General features: G+C 34.1%; 1 protein-coding gene and 1 pseudogene across 1 annotated transcript in view; one reads left to right on the top strand and one right to left on the bottom strand.

The window, feature by feature from the left end:
• The window catches only part of eif2d (eukaryotic translation initiation factor 2D), an 11170-nt gene extending 4253 nt beyond the window's left edge, over positions 1-6917 (bottom strand). Inside the window, exons 1-13 of the mRNA XM_016505251.1 lie at positions 6707-6917; positions 5960-6150; positions 5795-5878; positions 5634-5724; positions 4015-4122; positions 3667-3902; positions 3471-3588; positions 2830-2875; positions 2614-2720; positions 2275-2430; positions 2104-2193; positions 1334-1429; positions 843-963 (exon numbers count right to left, since the gene is read on the bottom strand). Of these exons, the coding sequence (XP_016360737.1) occupies positions 843-963; positions 1334-1429; positions 2104-2193; positions 2275-2430; positions 2614-2720; positions 2830-2875; positions 3471-3588; positions 3667-3902; positions 4015-4122; positions 5634-5724; positions 5795-5878; positions 5960-6150; positions 6707-6762 (1500 nt within the window). The 5' untranslated portion in view covers positions 6763-6917. The remainder of the gene's footprint in view (positions 1-842; positions 964-1333; positions 1430-2103; positions 2194-2274; positions 2431-2613; positions 2721-2829; positions 2876-3470; positions 3589-3666; positions 3903-4014; positions 4123-5633; positions 5725-5794; positions 5879-5959; positions 6151-6706) is intronic.
• A 467-nt stretch (positions 6918-7384) lies between these two features.
• On the top strand, positions 7385-12511 carry LOC107702855 (MAP kinase-activated protein kinase 2-like; annotated as a pseudogene).
• The last annotated feature ends 4321 nt before the right edge of the window (positions 12512-16832 follow it).

The following is a 16832-nucleotide window of genomic DNA, read 5'->3' on the forward strand; positions in this document are numbered from 1 at the left end:
AAACCTGGGCTTCCATACCACCTCAGCAGTGCCACAAACTGATCACCTCCATGCCACGCCGAATTGAGGCAGTAATTAAAGCAAAAGGAGCCCCTACCAAGTATTGAGTACATGTACAGTAAATGAACATACTTTCCAGAAGGACAACAATACAATAACATTTTTTTTTTATTGGTCTTATGAAGTATTCTAATTCGTCGAGATAGTGAATTGGTGGGTTTTTGTTAAATGTGAGCCAAAATCATCACAATTAAAAGAACCAAAGACTTAAATTCAATGCACACAGACTGAAGTAGTTTATTTAATACACGAGTTTCACAATTTGAGTTGAATTACTGAAATAAATGAACTTTTCCACGACATTCTAATTTATTGAGATGCACCTGTACTTTTAAAATATATTTACAAACAAAACCATTCTTTTAAATTGTAATAATATTTCACAATATTACTGCTTTTACTGTACTTCTGATTAAATAAATGAAGCCTTAGTGAGCATAAGAGACTTCTTTAAAAAAAAAAAAAAAACGATCAAGATAAAAAGTACTGTGACACTTTCTGGTTATTAGATGTTAACAGAACATGTACACAATTAATGTGATGGACTACACCTGTAGTTACTCTGATAGGACACGTGTGAACTTGAGGAGAACTGACTTCATACATCTACTAATAATCACCTTTACATCAGTTGATTAAATGTCAAAATGGCTCAAAAAAGTTCTGAGACGTTATTTAGTATTGTGTTATATAACAAATTATATTCATAGATTTGTGGCATTAGCATCCAAATACTTTTTGAGGCCACTATATATAGTCATAGCCTTATGATGGCTTCATACCTTTTTATTGGAGCCCCTGGAGGCGACAGTAATGTCTATGGGCTCCATCTGTCCTTTCTTAACCAAGGGAGGCTGACCTGGAAACAACACCTCATGGCACGCTTGCATTCTGATGAGAGTCCTGAGGACACAGAGAAACACTGTTCATACTCGCATGTGTTCAGACCAATCTGCACATGATCAAAAAAAAAAAATAATCTCATACACAAAAGCAGCCATCAACATAAATTAAGGCATTTTATCAGAAAATGTAAAAAGCTAGTTACTTCATTTCTAAACCATATGTTAGTGATTACACACACAGCTGGATTGTAAACAGACAATATAAGCAGCTGCAAATTAAATACAGTCGAGAAACTGACATTATTTTCAGAGGTTTAATACTGTTCCTGTTTGAGAAATTGGTTCGGAATAACACAATTATGTGCTTTCATAGAAATTAAACACAATTTAATGTTAAAAAAAAGAAGAACAGGCTGGTGTGGAGTTACCTGCTAAAGAGTTCATCCCATTTCAGCCTCTCCACTTCCTGATATTCAGACTTCTCCAGCAAACAGTCACAAAGTGTAGGGTCAATGTTAACATAACTGATGAACAAGAAATAAGAGGAGGTCACTTCAATCCAAACCTTAAGAAATCTGCGCTGTTACAGTACTGAAACCATGCAGTAGTTTGCACAGATCCATATAAACTCAATATACACTACCGTTCAAATGTATGGGGTCTGTAAGACTTTTTTAAGGAATTAATACTTTTATTAAGCAAGGATGCATTAAACTGATCAAACATGACAATAAAGACATTTATAATGTTACAAAAGTTAAATATTTCAAACAAATGCTCTTCTTTTGAACAAAGAATCCTAACAAAATGAGTTGTGGTTTCCACAAAAATATTAAGAAGCACAACCGCTTTCAACATTGATAATAAGAAATGTTTCTTGAGCAGCAAATCACATTAGAATGATTTCTGAAGGATCATGTGACACTGAAGATTGGAGTAATGATGCTGAAAATTCAGCTTTGCATCACAGGATTAAATTACATTTTAAAATATATTTAAATGGAAAACACTTATTTTAAATTTTAATAATATTTCACAATATTAGCTTTTGATTAAAAAATGCAGCCTTGGAAAGCATAAGAGAATTCTTTCAAAAAAATTGAAAAAATTTCCAACTGCAAACTTCTAAACAATAGTGTACTTGTGACACAAGAGAAAGAGTGCACTAATGTAATGCTCAAACTACTTAAAAACTCACTTTTTGTTGGTTTCATGGACGAGATCATTTGTCTTCACATATTCTGTGATGATATTCCTCACCTCAGTGGCCTTTAGAGGCGTTCCCTTTCTGAAACACAAAGTCACATGCTCAAAGCACTCTCAATAATACACTTAAAAAAAATACAACAAAATGTTTCCACTCATTAACTTTTTCTGGGCGTCCTGAAAGAGAGGCTCCAGGCGTGCAGTGACCCCATATAGTGGTGTGATTTCAGGGTGCTGGTATAGGACCTCAGAAGCTCCACTCCCCTCTTCAGATTTTTTCTCTGGCTCAAAGTCCTCTGGTATGCTGAAAGAACACAACCTGAAAAAGTAGTGCAAAAAAATAAAAAACAGCTTCCCTCAAAACCAAAAACACTTGCTGGACATAGTCCATATCAACAAGCAAAACAGTGCTATTTATTTTATTATTATGTGTTCTGACAATTTAAATTGCATTAAACATTTATGAATGAGATGTTAATAATGAAATGGTGTGACTGCATACACATGGTTTCTCCAGTCAACGTCCACAATGCTCTCCACACCTTTACTCAGCTCCTTCACCTGAATCAGACTGTGATCTTTCTGCATGCACTGCAGAAACTTAGAAAGCTGGAAAGAAAGAAAGAAAGAAAGAAAGAAACGATGTGACCAACTAAAACAGAGATAAAAAGCTACACTGGCATGGACTAAAATCTCACAATCTGTGAACAGTTAGTACCTTTTTATAACTGGATTTCTTGATTTCTAGGTACTTTCCTTTAGGACTGTGGGGGGGAAAAAATCTTGTTACTTTATAAACATTATAAATGTCCCTACTGTCCCTATTTTGATTGCATTTTTGATGATTTTGATTGAGTGCGCCCTTGCAGAATAAAAGTATCAATTTATTTAAATTAATTTATCATAGTGATCCCAAACTGATGAGTAGTACATATATACAGTGTGTAGGGCTGCACGATTAATCGCATGCGATATTTAATGCGCATCTATGTTTTTTTAACAGGAAATGTTTCCTGTGAGGGGTAGGTTTAGGTGTAGGGTGATAGAATATACAATTTGTACAGTATAAAAACCATTATGCCTATGGAATGTCCCCATTTAGATAGCCAAGTAAACGTGTGTGTGTATTAAAAAGCATGTGCATTCTAGCTTAAGCGAGTTCTATTAAATGCATTCATTTTTCAATCGTCTCTGATGTTTCAGTGACTGAATGAATTACGAAGTTTAAAATAAGGGTATGATGGTGATAATAGACCAATTTTTGCCATAAAGATAAGAGGCTGAACTTAGGAAAAACATGTCAGATATCGTCAGAAGATTAGAGTAGAGGTTTAAAGGTAATAAAAGAGGAGATATTACCAGCAGGACACCATGTGGTTGCGCAGGAAGTTGCTTGTCAGTAGTGGCAGCTGTGACTTTTTGACTTTAGTCTTAAGTGCATGGAGGAAACACTGCAGCAGTAACTCATCCATCTGCTCTGTAATGAGACATGAAAGTCAACATACAGCGAACAGCTACAAGATGGACATGTGACAGGAAGTCGAAGACATTTCACCCTGTGGAGATCTAGAGTCCTCTTCTTTGTTAGTGTCTTCAACCACTTCCTCCTCCTTCAACACCTCATGTTCATCCAGCCTCATCTCCTGCATGTTCTGACAAGATGTTTCCACTGGAGTTGGATCAGAGCTGTCCTTCACCTCCTGCTCTTCCTCCTCGCATTCCTCTCCCTCCACCTGTGCTGGAGAGTTTGTGACTGGCATAACCGGAGGATGTGACTTGTCACCAAACGCCCTGCGGGGAATTTGAGAAAGATGTCATTAGAAAGTTAATGTGATGTATAAAGAGGCAGAAATGAAGTCTAAATGAATGTGCCGACAGAATTATGCTGCAATGCAAAGCTCACCACAGCTGATCCATGTATGTGTGTAAAATATTCACTCCTCTCCCCTTCATTCCACTGTTCCTCATCTCAGCACTTGACACAGCTGCTGTGCCAACAGCCACTGGTGCCCTTCAACACCACAAAAACACATTTTTATACTATTTTTTTTAATGCATGTTACCCATGAGAGAAATTTATTTTTAAAAAGCATTTTTAATAGTGAAGACTTATACATAGTACTTTCAATTTCAAAACTTTGCCAACTACACAAAATAGTACAACATTTTTGGGCAACATAATTGAGCATGTTTACAATACAAGCTATTTCATAAACCAATTATGCTTAAGCTGACAACGTGCGTGGTCACGTAAATGTATTAAACTGTTTTGCTGTATCGATTTCATCATGTAAACACCATAAACACATTCTTTCAGCTTATTTAAGTGTACATGTGCGACTACGAGACAGGAAAGCATTTAACTAGAGTGACACTGCGAGAGGGAGAAGGAAATGTATTGTACACAATGACTGTTAGTCGTTATAAAAATTATTTCAAAAAGCTGTTTTTTGGTAGTTATTAGCATATGGGTGTGCATGTAAACATGCTCATTGTTTGTTTGTTTTAGTCTAATAAATACATAATCCATTTGAAAAACTTACTACTTGATTTAAAAAAGGCGCAGAAATCAAAAATCCATAAATGACTAATGGAACCATAGGACATTTTTAACCCTGTAGAGTCTGACACATGAAATCATGCTCAGAAAAATCTAACTGCTTTAAATGAGACCGTTAGATAAAATATTAAAAAGCATGTGTTTTTGTTGGATATCTTATCTGATATTATATCATACTAAATGAGCCATAAGCCTGATATATGAGAATATGGCACTTATACTCCAGAAGGAAAAAAGTTCTCCATCTTATTCAAAGGCCCAAACTAAATAAATGTTCCTCAATAGCTGTATAATATGTGTAATGTATAACGTGTATATGTATTATGATGTATAATATTTAACATGATTAAAAAAAAAAAAAAAAAAATCTTGAAATATTACTAGCAAGTTAAAAAGTAAAAATCGATAAGATTTCACAGAAAAAAGACACATGCACCACGACTTGAAAGGGGGCATTTTTTATAATTATTTTATTTGCTAAAAAAGTATAGACTATCGATCAGTTGACAGAAGGCATGTAATGGATTGAATAAAATAGATTGTATATAACAGGTTTTCCAGCAAAGTTTTATTCATGTTGATCATTTGAAGGCCTAATTTGCATAACAAATATGATACAGTATGCTTTATAAAGTTAAATGTATTTTTTTGCCTAATTTCATATTAGGCATTTTTGGTCACTTTTGTTTATACAATCGTAGAGAGATAGGAGGGGAATAGGTTCACGAAATCACATAAAATGGACTCAACCTTGCGTTGTCCACATGGGCTCCACAGCTCAACATAATTCAGAGTGTTAGAGACGTCACTGATGCTGATTAGTAAAAACTGCCAACTCCAGTTTACAATTTTTGAAGTTATAACAAAAGTTGCAAATCTTTGTGCAGTTGTGGTATCATTTTTAGTTTCACATGACTCAAGATGAACCATCTGTACGCAAGAAACGTGGTGGGCAGCGTTACCTGTTCATCACAAGAGTGACGGCACAGCAGTCTCCTTGCTCTACTTCAGGAAGGCCATCAGCAGCTACCACTACACCCGGCAACATGAGATCTGCAGGGGAGAAATCAGTCAGACGTGTTTTCTGAGACACATAGATGAATACTAACAAACAGGTGCTGACCTGCTCCACCAGTTAACTTCTCCAGGACAGGCGGCCACGTGGCAAATGCTGGTAGCATGGTGGGATATCGCCACAGTGTGTACACTGAGAACAACAGACACAAATGTATTATTCAAATAGACATCATCATCCTTAACAAAAACGGAGAGTTACCTGCAGACTCACCTGATGGAAACAGCCGTTTCTCCAGGTGAAAGAATATGGGATTTTTATGGAGGACGTACAGAATGACTGCATCTCCCTTATGTGCGTAAATCTTCACAATATTCAGCTCTTCTTTATTTGGGATCAGCTCATTTAGATCCTCAGCTGACAGAGAAGGGAAAGCAGCAGAGACATCTGATCTCAGCCTCCTCCTGTATGGACAGAAAAAAAAACACAATGACAAGGCATAAAAAAAAAAAGATAAAAAATCATGGGAGAAATCCTGCTTCTAGTCTTCTTTATTGAGCTTATGTTTTCTCTTTTAACAACTACACAAATGTATCTTAAGTTTAGAAACTTTCAATATTATTATGTATAAACAGATATTTTAAAAGGGAAAATTATCATAGGGTTTCATCAAAATGTGAAAGTAAACAACGAGACAAAAGAGTAATACAACAATATTATGAAAGGATACGAAATATGCCAATACTTTTGTAAGGTACTTTATATGAAGATACAGTAGATGATGTTGAAAGAGTAAAACACACACTGTATCTTGTATTGTAATAATATAACAACCACCACACGAGGCACGTTATTCAATATTAAGTCTGACGTTATTTGTTATAGTTTTGTGAAATGATGTGCACGAAGTAGAGTTCAATAAAACTTATCTAGAATTTACTCAATGTGGAATCAGACTGAATTAGCAAGTACATTTCTTTCATTTCAACTCGTCTTTAAAAATTCTAACTGGTTGAATACCTGTCAGATCCCTTGATAACTGTATTAGATTTCACACGAAACGCTTTTGCAAACATCTCAGTATTCAGGTAAAGTATTTGCAAGAAGCCGCTATAAATAACCGAACGAAGTGCAGTTCTCTAATCTTTCATATTATAAAAACGAGTGTTATAGTGTAATTCAATAATCTGCTGTGCAAACCGCGGGTGCAACGCTGAAACACGTCCGACTGGAAAACACCAGTGTCTGTTGAAGTGACCGCCAGAACGGTACATGTTTAAAATAATATCATTCTGTTAATGATCTGATTTGTTGGTATATTTGTGAACGGAAAAAGTTAATTTTAAAGAGATATTTCATCCAAAAATGAAAACCGTGTCATTATTTGCTCACATCTTTCCAAAACTATTCTTTAATAGTATAATATAAAGTCGTTAGGTAGAATGAATGGGAATAAGTCACTATTCTGCAATGAAAGTAAACAGTGACCGACCACTATCAAAGCTAACTTACTGACTGACTAACTAACTAAATATGAAGGCTCTATCACTCACAGAGCAAATGAGTCTAAGTATCTAGCCTAACAATAACAGCATTTCTGGTTGCTTTGGACATTCATGTGCAATAAAGACCAGTGCAGAGAGTTGCTGTGTCTGTGAGAAGATTCCTTTCGTGTAGGTAAAGATATTCAAACCTGCCCTGTTAATTGGATCCTTTAAAATCCTTTAAGCTGGCTGGTCTAAAGAATTGTTTTCACTGCTGAGCGGACAGAGATGAACACGGTCTACCACCATGCTAGATAATACAGAAAATACAAATGATTCAGTGCATTCCAATGAGCAGCAAGAGAGTCAGCATCAGATTAGCATTGCGCCTCCAGAGTCGGCAGGGAAATCCACACTGAAGATAAAAAAGAAAGTAATCACAGAGGAGTATAAGCTTGCAGGACAAGTGCTCGGGATAGGCATCAACGGCAAGGTCTGGGAAATATTCCAGAAGAAAAGTCGCAAAAACTATGCCTTAAAGGTACTGATTTTTTAAAATCCTTTTTGAGAAAGTATGTTTATTTGCATGCTTCATATCCAAACTTTTTTAATTTTTAAAGCAAATAAAAGGAATGTAAAAAGGGTAATTGTTAATGATGTTTGTGTATGGTAAAGTCTTATTGGAAAGGTTCTACCAGTTACTCACTGTTCACTCCATTAAAATAATTTCTCACATTCAATATTTATACTACTGTACATGGTCCCTTTTGAGTCCAGGTTTTCATATCACTAAAAAAGCTTTTTTGTTAAATGGGGCCAATCTGGTATTACTGGACATAGACATTTTTATGCTGTAAAAACTAAATGTTCTTCAGATTCTTATTATGTAAAGGAACTGCGGTGCCTCAAAACCTTTTCCATTATAATAGGGTTACTGGAGCTATTAATGTTTGTTGAGTTCTGGCAGGAACTTATGGGATCCATTAAGCACTTAAGCTATAGACTTTGTAAATTCCTAAGAAAACTGCCTAGACATTCTCCTGGAGCTCCATGTGGTAATTTGAGAAACTCCAAAATATAGCCTCAATTAGCTTTTAATTTTTACTCAGATATCCTTCTTGGCACTCTCTATTGTAATTATCTGCCCATTTAATGCCATTGAAACTATCCCACATGACGAATACATAAAACAAGTTGTGAAGAAAAAAAGATGGCCAAAATATATTTTAAATACATGCTAAATATATGGTATAAACAGTTAAGCTCAATTAAATATTTTTCTCAACTTCACATACTAAAATATATTTCAAAATGTACTTTAGGGGCAAGAAAATACATTTCCAATCTTACAATAGCTATACATTTAGGGTAAATACAATTGTGGATGGAATAGCCAATGTGAGCCTATAGAGATCAATAGATGGAATAGCCTGCTAGAGACTATATTTATAATGATTTAATATTTAATTTAGTTATACATTGTAATATGTATTTATTTTTAAATTAATTTTATTTATTTTAATGATGTTCCTTGCTGATTTTTCTTCAAATGTGAATGTATTTTCTTGTTTTGAAATATATGGAGAGATTTTGAAATATATTTAAAAATGTATTTTTTTGCCATATAACTCAGAACCAGAGTTACCAATATTACTTGTCAGTGTTTGATGCTGGAATTTGGAATCTGCTAAGCAGTAAACACAGGGTGTCCAGTCTGAGAGAAAACAGAAATATTTTACAGATGAGCAGTTTGATAATCTAAAGAAACCTTTTCTACTGTAAAGAACCTTTTTGAAATAGAAAGATTCCATGGATGCTAAAGGTTCTCCACAGATGGCAATAAAGAACCTTTATTTTTGAGAGTTTAGGGGGTCAGCGGTCCTGCAACAAATTCAATGGAGGCAAATGAGCAAACATTATAAAGTAAAATAACTTTTAATATCCTCTTGTTGAGACAGTAAGAACACAAGTGTTGTTTTATCTTAACATAAAAATGGTATTGCTTACAAATGACATTATTAATGTAGACTGTCTATAAGGGTTTCATTTGAAGCCTGATGCTCTTGAATGATCATTTTCAGATGTTGCGGGACACCCCTAAGGCTCGACGGGAAGTGGAGCTTCACTGCAGGGCATCGAGCTTCCCATGTATCGTAGGAATCGAAGATGTCTCTGAGAATTACTACCAAGGCAAAAAGTGTTTGCTTCTCATCATGGAGTGGTAGGGCTTGTTAACACAATTACATCGAAATGATAATACCAATACCAATATACCACTTATAATAAACCAGAGTGTAGTGCCTTCAATAAGTATTCTGAGAAAGTATTCTTTCAAATAGCTTCTTAGATTTGTTTTATGTTACGTTTTATTGTTGGGATATTGTTTTTTATAATTTTAATTATTATACATATATTGTGTTCATCCAAGTCTATGACAAAAAAACAAAAAACACTCAGATTAATGAGTCAAAACTGTTATTTCTGCATCTGTTACTTAAACAGCACACACACACACACACACGTTCAACTCCACTGATGAGAAAACAGTGAACACACCAGTTACTAATTCTCTATTTTTTTGTTTTTCCTTCCACATGATGAGTAGAAGCCTTGGAAATAATGAGAAATATAGGAGAAGCTGTGGAATTTCTGCATGGTATTAACATTGCTCACAGAGACCTCAAGGTGAGCTACTGTATAGCCATCATTATGCATCAGCACTATATTCTTTCGTTCAAAAGTTGGGGTCAGCAAGATTTTTTTAATTATTATTATTTGTATTCAGCAAGAATGCAATAAACGGATCAAAAGTGACTGTAAACAACTTTGCTACAAAAGAGTTCTATTTCACATCAGTGCTGTTCTTTTGTTTGTTTTTCTATCGATTCCTCAAAGAATAATGAAAACATGATGCACAGTTTATTTGTAACATTAATATTAAAAATGACTATTAATATTAAAATAGAAAATATTTATTTTTAATTGCATTTCACAGTATTACTGTTTTTTATCAGGTTTACCCAAATGTTTCTATGCTATGAAACTTTTAACACAACATAGCCACGTAACTCAAAGATATTTTTGAAAAGCAACAGAAAGACAACAAAACACACACAAACATTGCTGGATGGTTAGAGATGGTGTTTAAACTTGGCTTGAAGCTCACTAAGTTGAAGTATAATTTAGGCATAAATTATTACAGCCATACTGTAAGTTTGAAAATGTACTTGCTTTCCTGAGGCCATTTGACCTGTCCTACATGTTATGTAATTGTTGGATCCTGCAGTGGTTTCCAATTTAAAATGTAGCCAATAAGGTTTCTTTGACTTTAATTCAACAAGGCAATTTAATAACTGCATTAAAACTCACAAATGATCTGTGTTTTACAAGAAGATATGATTTCACTTTCTGTACCTCAATGTGTTACTTGTCATTTCTTTGTATTAGTGAAATTTAGTAGCAATTTCTGGGTGAAAAAGTGCATCTACACCAATTTTTCAGTGTAGATATTTATAGTTAACGATGACTTACTTTTACAACACGCATCATAAAGCTAAACTGCATATAAACACAAGAATCTTTTCATATTTCATTTTCAATTTTCTCCTAATTGGCAGCCAGATAATTTATTGTACACTTCAAAGCATCCGGATGCCCAGCTCAAGCTTACAGACTTTGGATTCGCCAAAGAGACCACATCTAACAACTGCTTGACCACCCCGTGCTACACACCTTATTATGTGGGTAAGCAGACAAGTCAGTTTCGAGTTTCATTTGGTATCATAATACAGTGTAGCTAAAACGAATCCTTCTCTTTCAGCCCCAGAGGTGCTTGGTCCAGAGAAATATGATAAGTCATGTGACATGTGGTCATTAGGAGTCATCATGTACATCTTGTGAGTGGGAACAATCTGATGGCTATGAAATATCACATTATTGCACTTTCATTCAGAACCAATACGTATCCTCTTAGGTTGTGTGGATATCCACCATTCTACTCAAACCACGGCTTACTGCTCTCACCGGGAATGAAAAAACGCATACGGAATGGCCAGTATGAATTTCCAAACCCTGAATGGTCACAAGTGTCGGAGGAAGGTCATTTTATAATATGTAACACTTCTAATGGCATGTCTTGTTCACACATCATTACGTACATTATGTGACAAGACTTTTTTTCTTCACTCTACAGCAAAGCAGCTCATTTGCCAGCTACTGAAAACAAATCCTACAGAGAGAATGACCATCACACAATTCATGAACCATTCTTGGATCAGTGTGAGCATTAGCATTTTAAATCTAATCTTTGAATAAATAAACAAAGGTCTTGTCGATCAGGAGTACATTTATGTACATGACAATTGTTTTTGAGAATTCATTTTGCATGCTGATTTTCAAGTATAAATTATGTATGGAAAAAGAGGGGACAATTTTGCTCATATATTTATTTCCATATTTAACGTTTAGAAAGACTAAGTAATTTGCATTCTTCTAAGCACGTTTCTCTCTCTCTGGATGTATGCAGAAGTCAATGAATGTTCCTCCAACACATCTGCACACAAGTCGAGTTCTGAAGGAAGAGAGTCACGTCTGGGATAAAGTCAAGGTCTGTTCTCATATACATAAATCAAATATTTAATCATACATACAGCACTGTTCAAAAGTTTGGGGTTAGTAAAAATAATCATTCTTCAGCATCAAATCAGCATATTAGAATGATTTCTGAAGGATCATGTGACACTAAAGACTGGAGTAATGATGCTGAAAATTCAGCTTTGATCAAAGGAATAAATTATCTTTCAAAATATATTCAAATAGAAAACAGTTTAAATTTTTATACTATTTCACAATATTATTGTTCCTAGTGCATTTTTTATCAAAAAATAAATAAATAAAAATTTCAGTCTTGGTGTGCATAAAACACAAAAAAAATCCTGCCACCACCAAACTTTTGACCGGTAGTGTCTATGACCATTGGTTTCAGTTCAGTGTCAGATGTCAACATTTTCTGTAAATGCTTTTGCTAAGCCTATTGTGTGTGTAAATACACAGGAAGAGATGACTAATGCCTTGGCAACAATAAGAGTGGACTACGAACAAATAAAGATCAAACCAATCAAGGACTCGTCCAATTCTCTTCTTCTAAAGAGAAGAAAGAAAACGGCGGCTGTAATGAAAGAAGCACCAGGGCCGTGACAAACAAATGCATGTGGAAACATGCATAGCTCTTGATCACTAACAGGACATTTTAAAAAATCTGAAAGATCACTTTACTCAACAACTGGAGAATAAGGGAAACAAAATGGGGCCTTTCATGGCATTCAATCTTCATTTTTAATTCAAAGCCTGCACCAGTTAGTTGTGTCAGAGGTATTTCAATAGTTCTGATGAGGATTTTATATCTAGAGATTCCCTGTTGTGCAATATTTATGATCATTTATAAGTATGGGGTTAGAAATATATCTGTTTTTAATGTTTGTGAAAGAAGTCTCTTATGTTCACCAGGGCTGCATTTATTTGACCTAAAATTACATAGACAGACAAGACAGACAGACAAGACAAGACAGACAGACAGACAGACAGACAGACAGACAAATAGATAGATAGATAGATAGATTAGATAGATAGATAGATAGATAGATATAGATAGATAGATAGATAGATTTACGTACTTATTATTGATCCATTGATTGTTTTGTTTTAAGAAATCTTACTGACCCCAAATTTTGCATGTTCACTGTATATTAATTCAGTTCATTGGTGTAGAAAGTATCACATTTCCTTCTAAGCTGTATATGTAGCAAGTGTATTTTTCACAATTTTGTTAAATGTTGTTTGAAAATAGTATCCATTTGATTTGAACCAAGCAGCATCTTAACCTTAAGAGGTTAAGATTTTTAATCAAGTATTAATGCTTGTTTTGTTATGCTTGTTGTGTATAATACTGCAGGGAGTGTGTCATGTTAGCATCCTGTTAAAAGGCTAAAGAATCAACAACTAAAAAATAGCAGCCAAAAGCATTACCTCACAATGTTATATAAACATTGGTATGCATTAATTAAAGTATGAATTAATCTGCATTGAACCTAAGAAATGACTGCTGGTTAAACATTCCCTTGTGACAAATGAGTAATTGACTCCATATGAGTATTTTCCACATTATGTTTGTTCTGACATCATGATGTCATTAAATTCACCATGGCCTTTTATAAAAAAACTAATAAATATGGCTATATAAATATTTCCAAGTATTCTGGGCATTTCTTATATAATATGATGCAACTGGGTTGCACATAAGAACAACACCTTCCATTCATTAAATCCATTTAAAATGCTAGCAATTGTTCTTTTTCAATTCAATTCAATTTTCACTTTATTGTTGGAATTTCGTCCAAAAATTGTCTCGCATCCCATAGCGTTTACTGTCTAACATCAATTGACATCAATACACATTACACAATACACAACACAATACACACACACACACACCACACACACACCACACACACCACACACACCACACACACACACACACAACCCCCACACACACACACACACACACACACACACACACACAAAGTCATGTTTAACATGTTGCTTGTGCTATTGCTAGCCAGTGGTTAAGTGCAAGAGAATTGGTTGGGCTACTTTGACATGTCCAGTTTTATTGGTTTTATTTGTTTGTTTGTTTGTTTATTTGACAAAAAAAAGTAGTGAATACACTCTATTCGTCAAGGATAACACAATAAAGTTTAAAACAAAACTTATTTCCATTGTGGTCCTTGATGTAAAGCACAAACTTCACTCCCGGTAACAGGTACACTGGCACTGCATTATAAATACAAAAATTACAATAAAATTCCACATCTACAAAAATGTACAGTCACAAATAACCACGTACATAATACAAATTCATCAACAAAACAACCTACTTAAGAACAAACTTTTAGCTTTTAAACTAAAACTAACCATATTCGAAATACCTTTAATGTCCAGAGGTAACTTATTCCACAAAAGTGCCCCAGAATATCTAAAAGACCTACGACCATACATAGTTTTAAAACGACATAATGTAATATCCATGAGACTTTGCCTAGTTTTATAACAATGTTGCTCATTTACCCTAGGAAAAAATACATTAAAATATGAAGGAGCTCTGTTATTGATAATCTTATGTACCATTTTTAATTTAATATGTTCTAATCTGCTTACTATAGGTAACCAATCAAGACACTTAAAGTGGGAAACCTCCACATGTGTACTGAAATCTGAGATGATTTAACTGCACAAGCTATTTAAGTAGAGTTCACAGTTGAGTTTAACGTTAAGAAACCCCTTTTCCAGTATGTAGAACCACTATAATTCCAACAAAAGGTAAAACATGCCCCATCAATCATACTAAGTCAAATGCCCCAGAAATGCACGCACACATTCACAAAGGCTCATCCTGAAGAGAGATAATGATAAGGCAGGGATCCCGTCCTGACAGAATCTATGAAGTAAGGCTGTTTTGCCTTCTCACACATGGCACTCATATTTACAAAGCCTCAAGGCACAAAACACAACATAACAAGTTAGTGAGGCAGTAGACAAAGCTTCACTGTACTGGCTTTACACTGAAGGCTCTGGGCTGTGCAACTGTATCCGTTTATTGGAATGTGATTTACTGTATACTGTAAAAACGGCTGCACAGGGCACATTATATAAGGTACAGTTAATGTTCTTTTTTCTGCATGTGTACAAATGTATTTCACAATTAGAGGAATATGAATGTAATACAAACATTTATGATGTACTAGGATAAGGATCTCATTCCATCATGACGTTTGCATGCAGCATGATTTTTTTTTCACTCTCTCCATCTGGTTTCTGTACCTTATTTTTTTCTCATTCCCCAAAGCGAAAACCAAAAAGCACAGAGGCTACAGCAACAGGTATGCATTTAATCTTTTTCATTTTAGCAGATATATTGCATGACACAAAATGCATTATGAACAGTTTTTTTTTTTTTTTTTACTGAAGGAGTGCATTTTTGTCTATGCAGTTTATATAGTAGAATGACTGAATTATTATTTTATTGCAAAACATACTCCAATAATTTTAAATGATTTAAAATGTTTACAATGATTTACAATTATAATTTTTCCCCTCTAAACTTTGTCTCATTTTAATTAAGTAAATCTGCTCTGAAATGTAGTTACTTAAGGGAATAATGTTACATCATTATTGGCATTTTAAAGAAGTCTTCAGCCAAAAACCTGAAACCTAATTTTTAATAAATAAATTAATTAAATAAAAAAGAGAGAAGATGAAGATATATGGGCATATATGGCAACTTGACAACATATTTATCATGTTACAATCAATGTTATATAATGTGATACATGAAAAATGAATTATTTTGAATGAATTTGATTTGAATTTAACTGTTTAAATTATTCATGGGTTTTGAAGAAAGACATAAATCATTTATCTAACAAATTAGGCAAAAAGACACATTAATAAACATGTTTAATCCATGAAAATAACATTCTCATCAAACCAAATTAATAACGCAATACATGTCCAAACAAGAATGTAAGCAGATGTATTACTGTACACCAGTGTGAAGCTGTCACCAGCACTGAGAGCTGGATTTATCAATCTTCACCTCTGTAAACAGTACCAAAGCTTCCCTCAGGCAAAACCCACTTTTCTTCCCAAAAACTGTTTTCTTACAAAGGAAAAAAAAACAACTACTGTATATCACACGTAGCATACTTGCCCAGACCTGAGAGAATTTTTATGATGTCTGTTTTAACCACAACTCTGCTTTGAGAGATACCATACCACAGAAAACATACCACATGTAAATAATGATGATGATTTGTTGTAATAATGATAGTATATATACGGAAACCATTGGCAGGAGGATATAAGATCTACAGCATGCATGTCTGTGCCTTAATGCTTGTAGAATGAAATAATGTTCTTAGAAGCTGCTCATATAAAACACAAAGAAATCTTGTGTGACTATACTGGCTGTATACAGTGGGGTCTGAAACCACTTTGGAAATCTGGGATTTTATATGCATGTACTTGTTATTATACGTATCTACTATGTTTACGTACATCTGGAAAATGTAGATTAAATACAAATTACGACATGAAATTTAAAAAGAATTTTCAGGGTCACTAATCAAAAATGTAAATGCGTGACACTGACATACAAGCAGTTAAATGTTCTTCTACTGATGCACAAGATACTCTTTAGTTCATTCTCAACTAATTATCATATTTTATCACCACCAATAATAGGCCTAGTAATAATAATAATCATAATACTTTAAATAACTTGCAATAAAATGATTTATCAAAAGATTGAATTTATTATGAATAATAATCAGAATGATAATAATGTTATTTGATAATTTGATAATGATTTAAAGAATTTGTAATGAAAAATTATTCCTTTATTACGAATAATTTCTAACGCAAAATTACAAATTTAAGGGGGTCATATGATGCGATTTCAATTTTTCCTTTCTCTTGGTGCATAAAGAAGATCTGTAAAGTTGCAAAGACTAAAGTCTCAAATCCAAAGAGATATTCTTTATAAAAGTTAAGAGTCAACCACGCCGACCTAAAACGGCTCGTTCTAACACGCCCCCACATATCTACAT

Source organism: Sinocyclocheilus anshuiensis, unplaced genomic scaffold (assembly GCF_001515605.1).
Source record: "Sinocyclocheilus anshuiensis isolate Anshui unplaced genomic scaffold, SAMN03320099.WGS_v1.1 scaffold366, whole genome shotgun sequence".
NCBI classification, from domain to species: Eukaryota; Metazoa; Chordata; class Actinopteri; order Cypriniformes; family Cyprinidae; genus Sinocyclocheilus; species Sinocyclocheilus anshuiensis.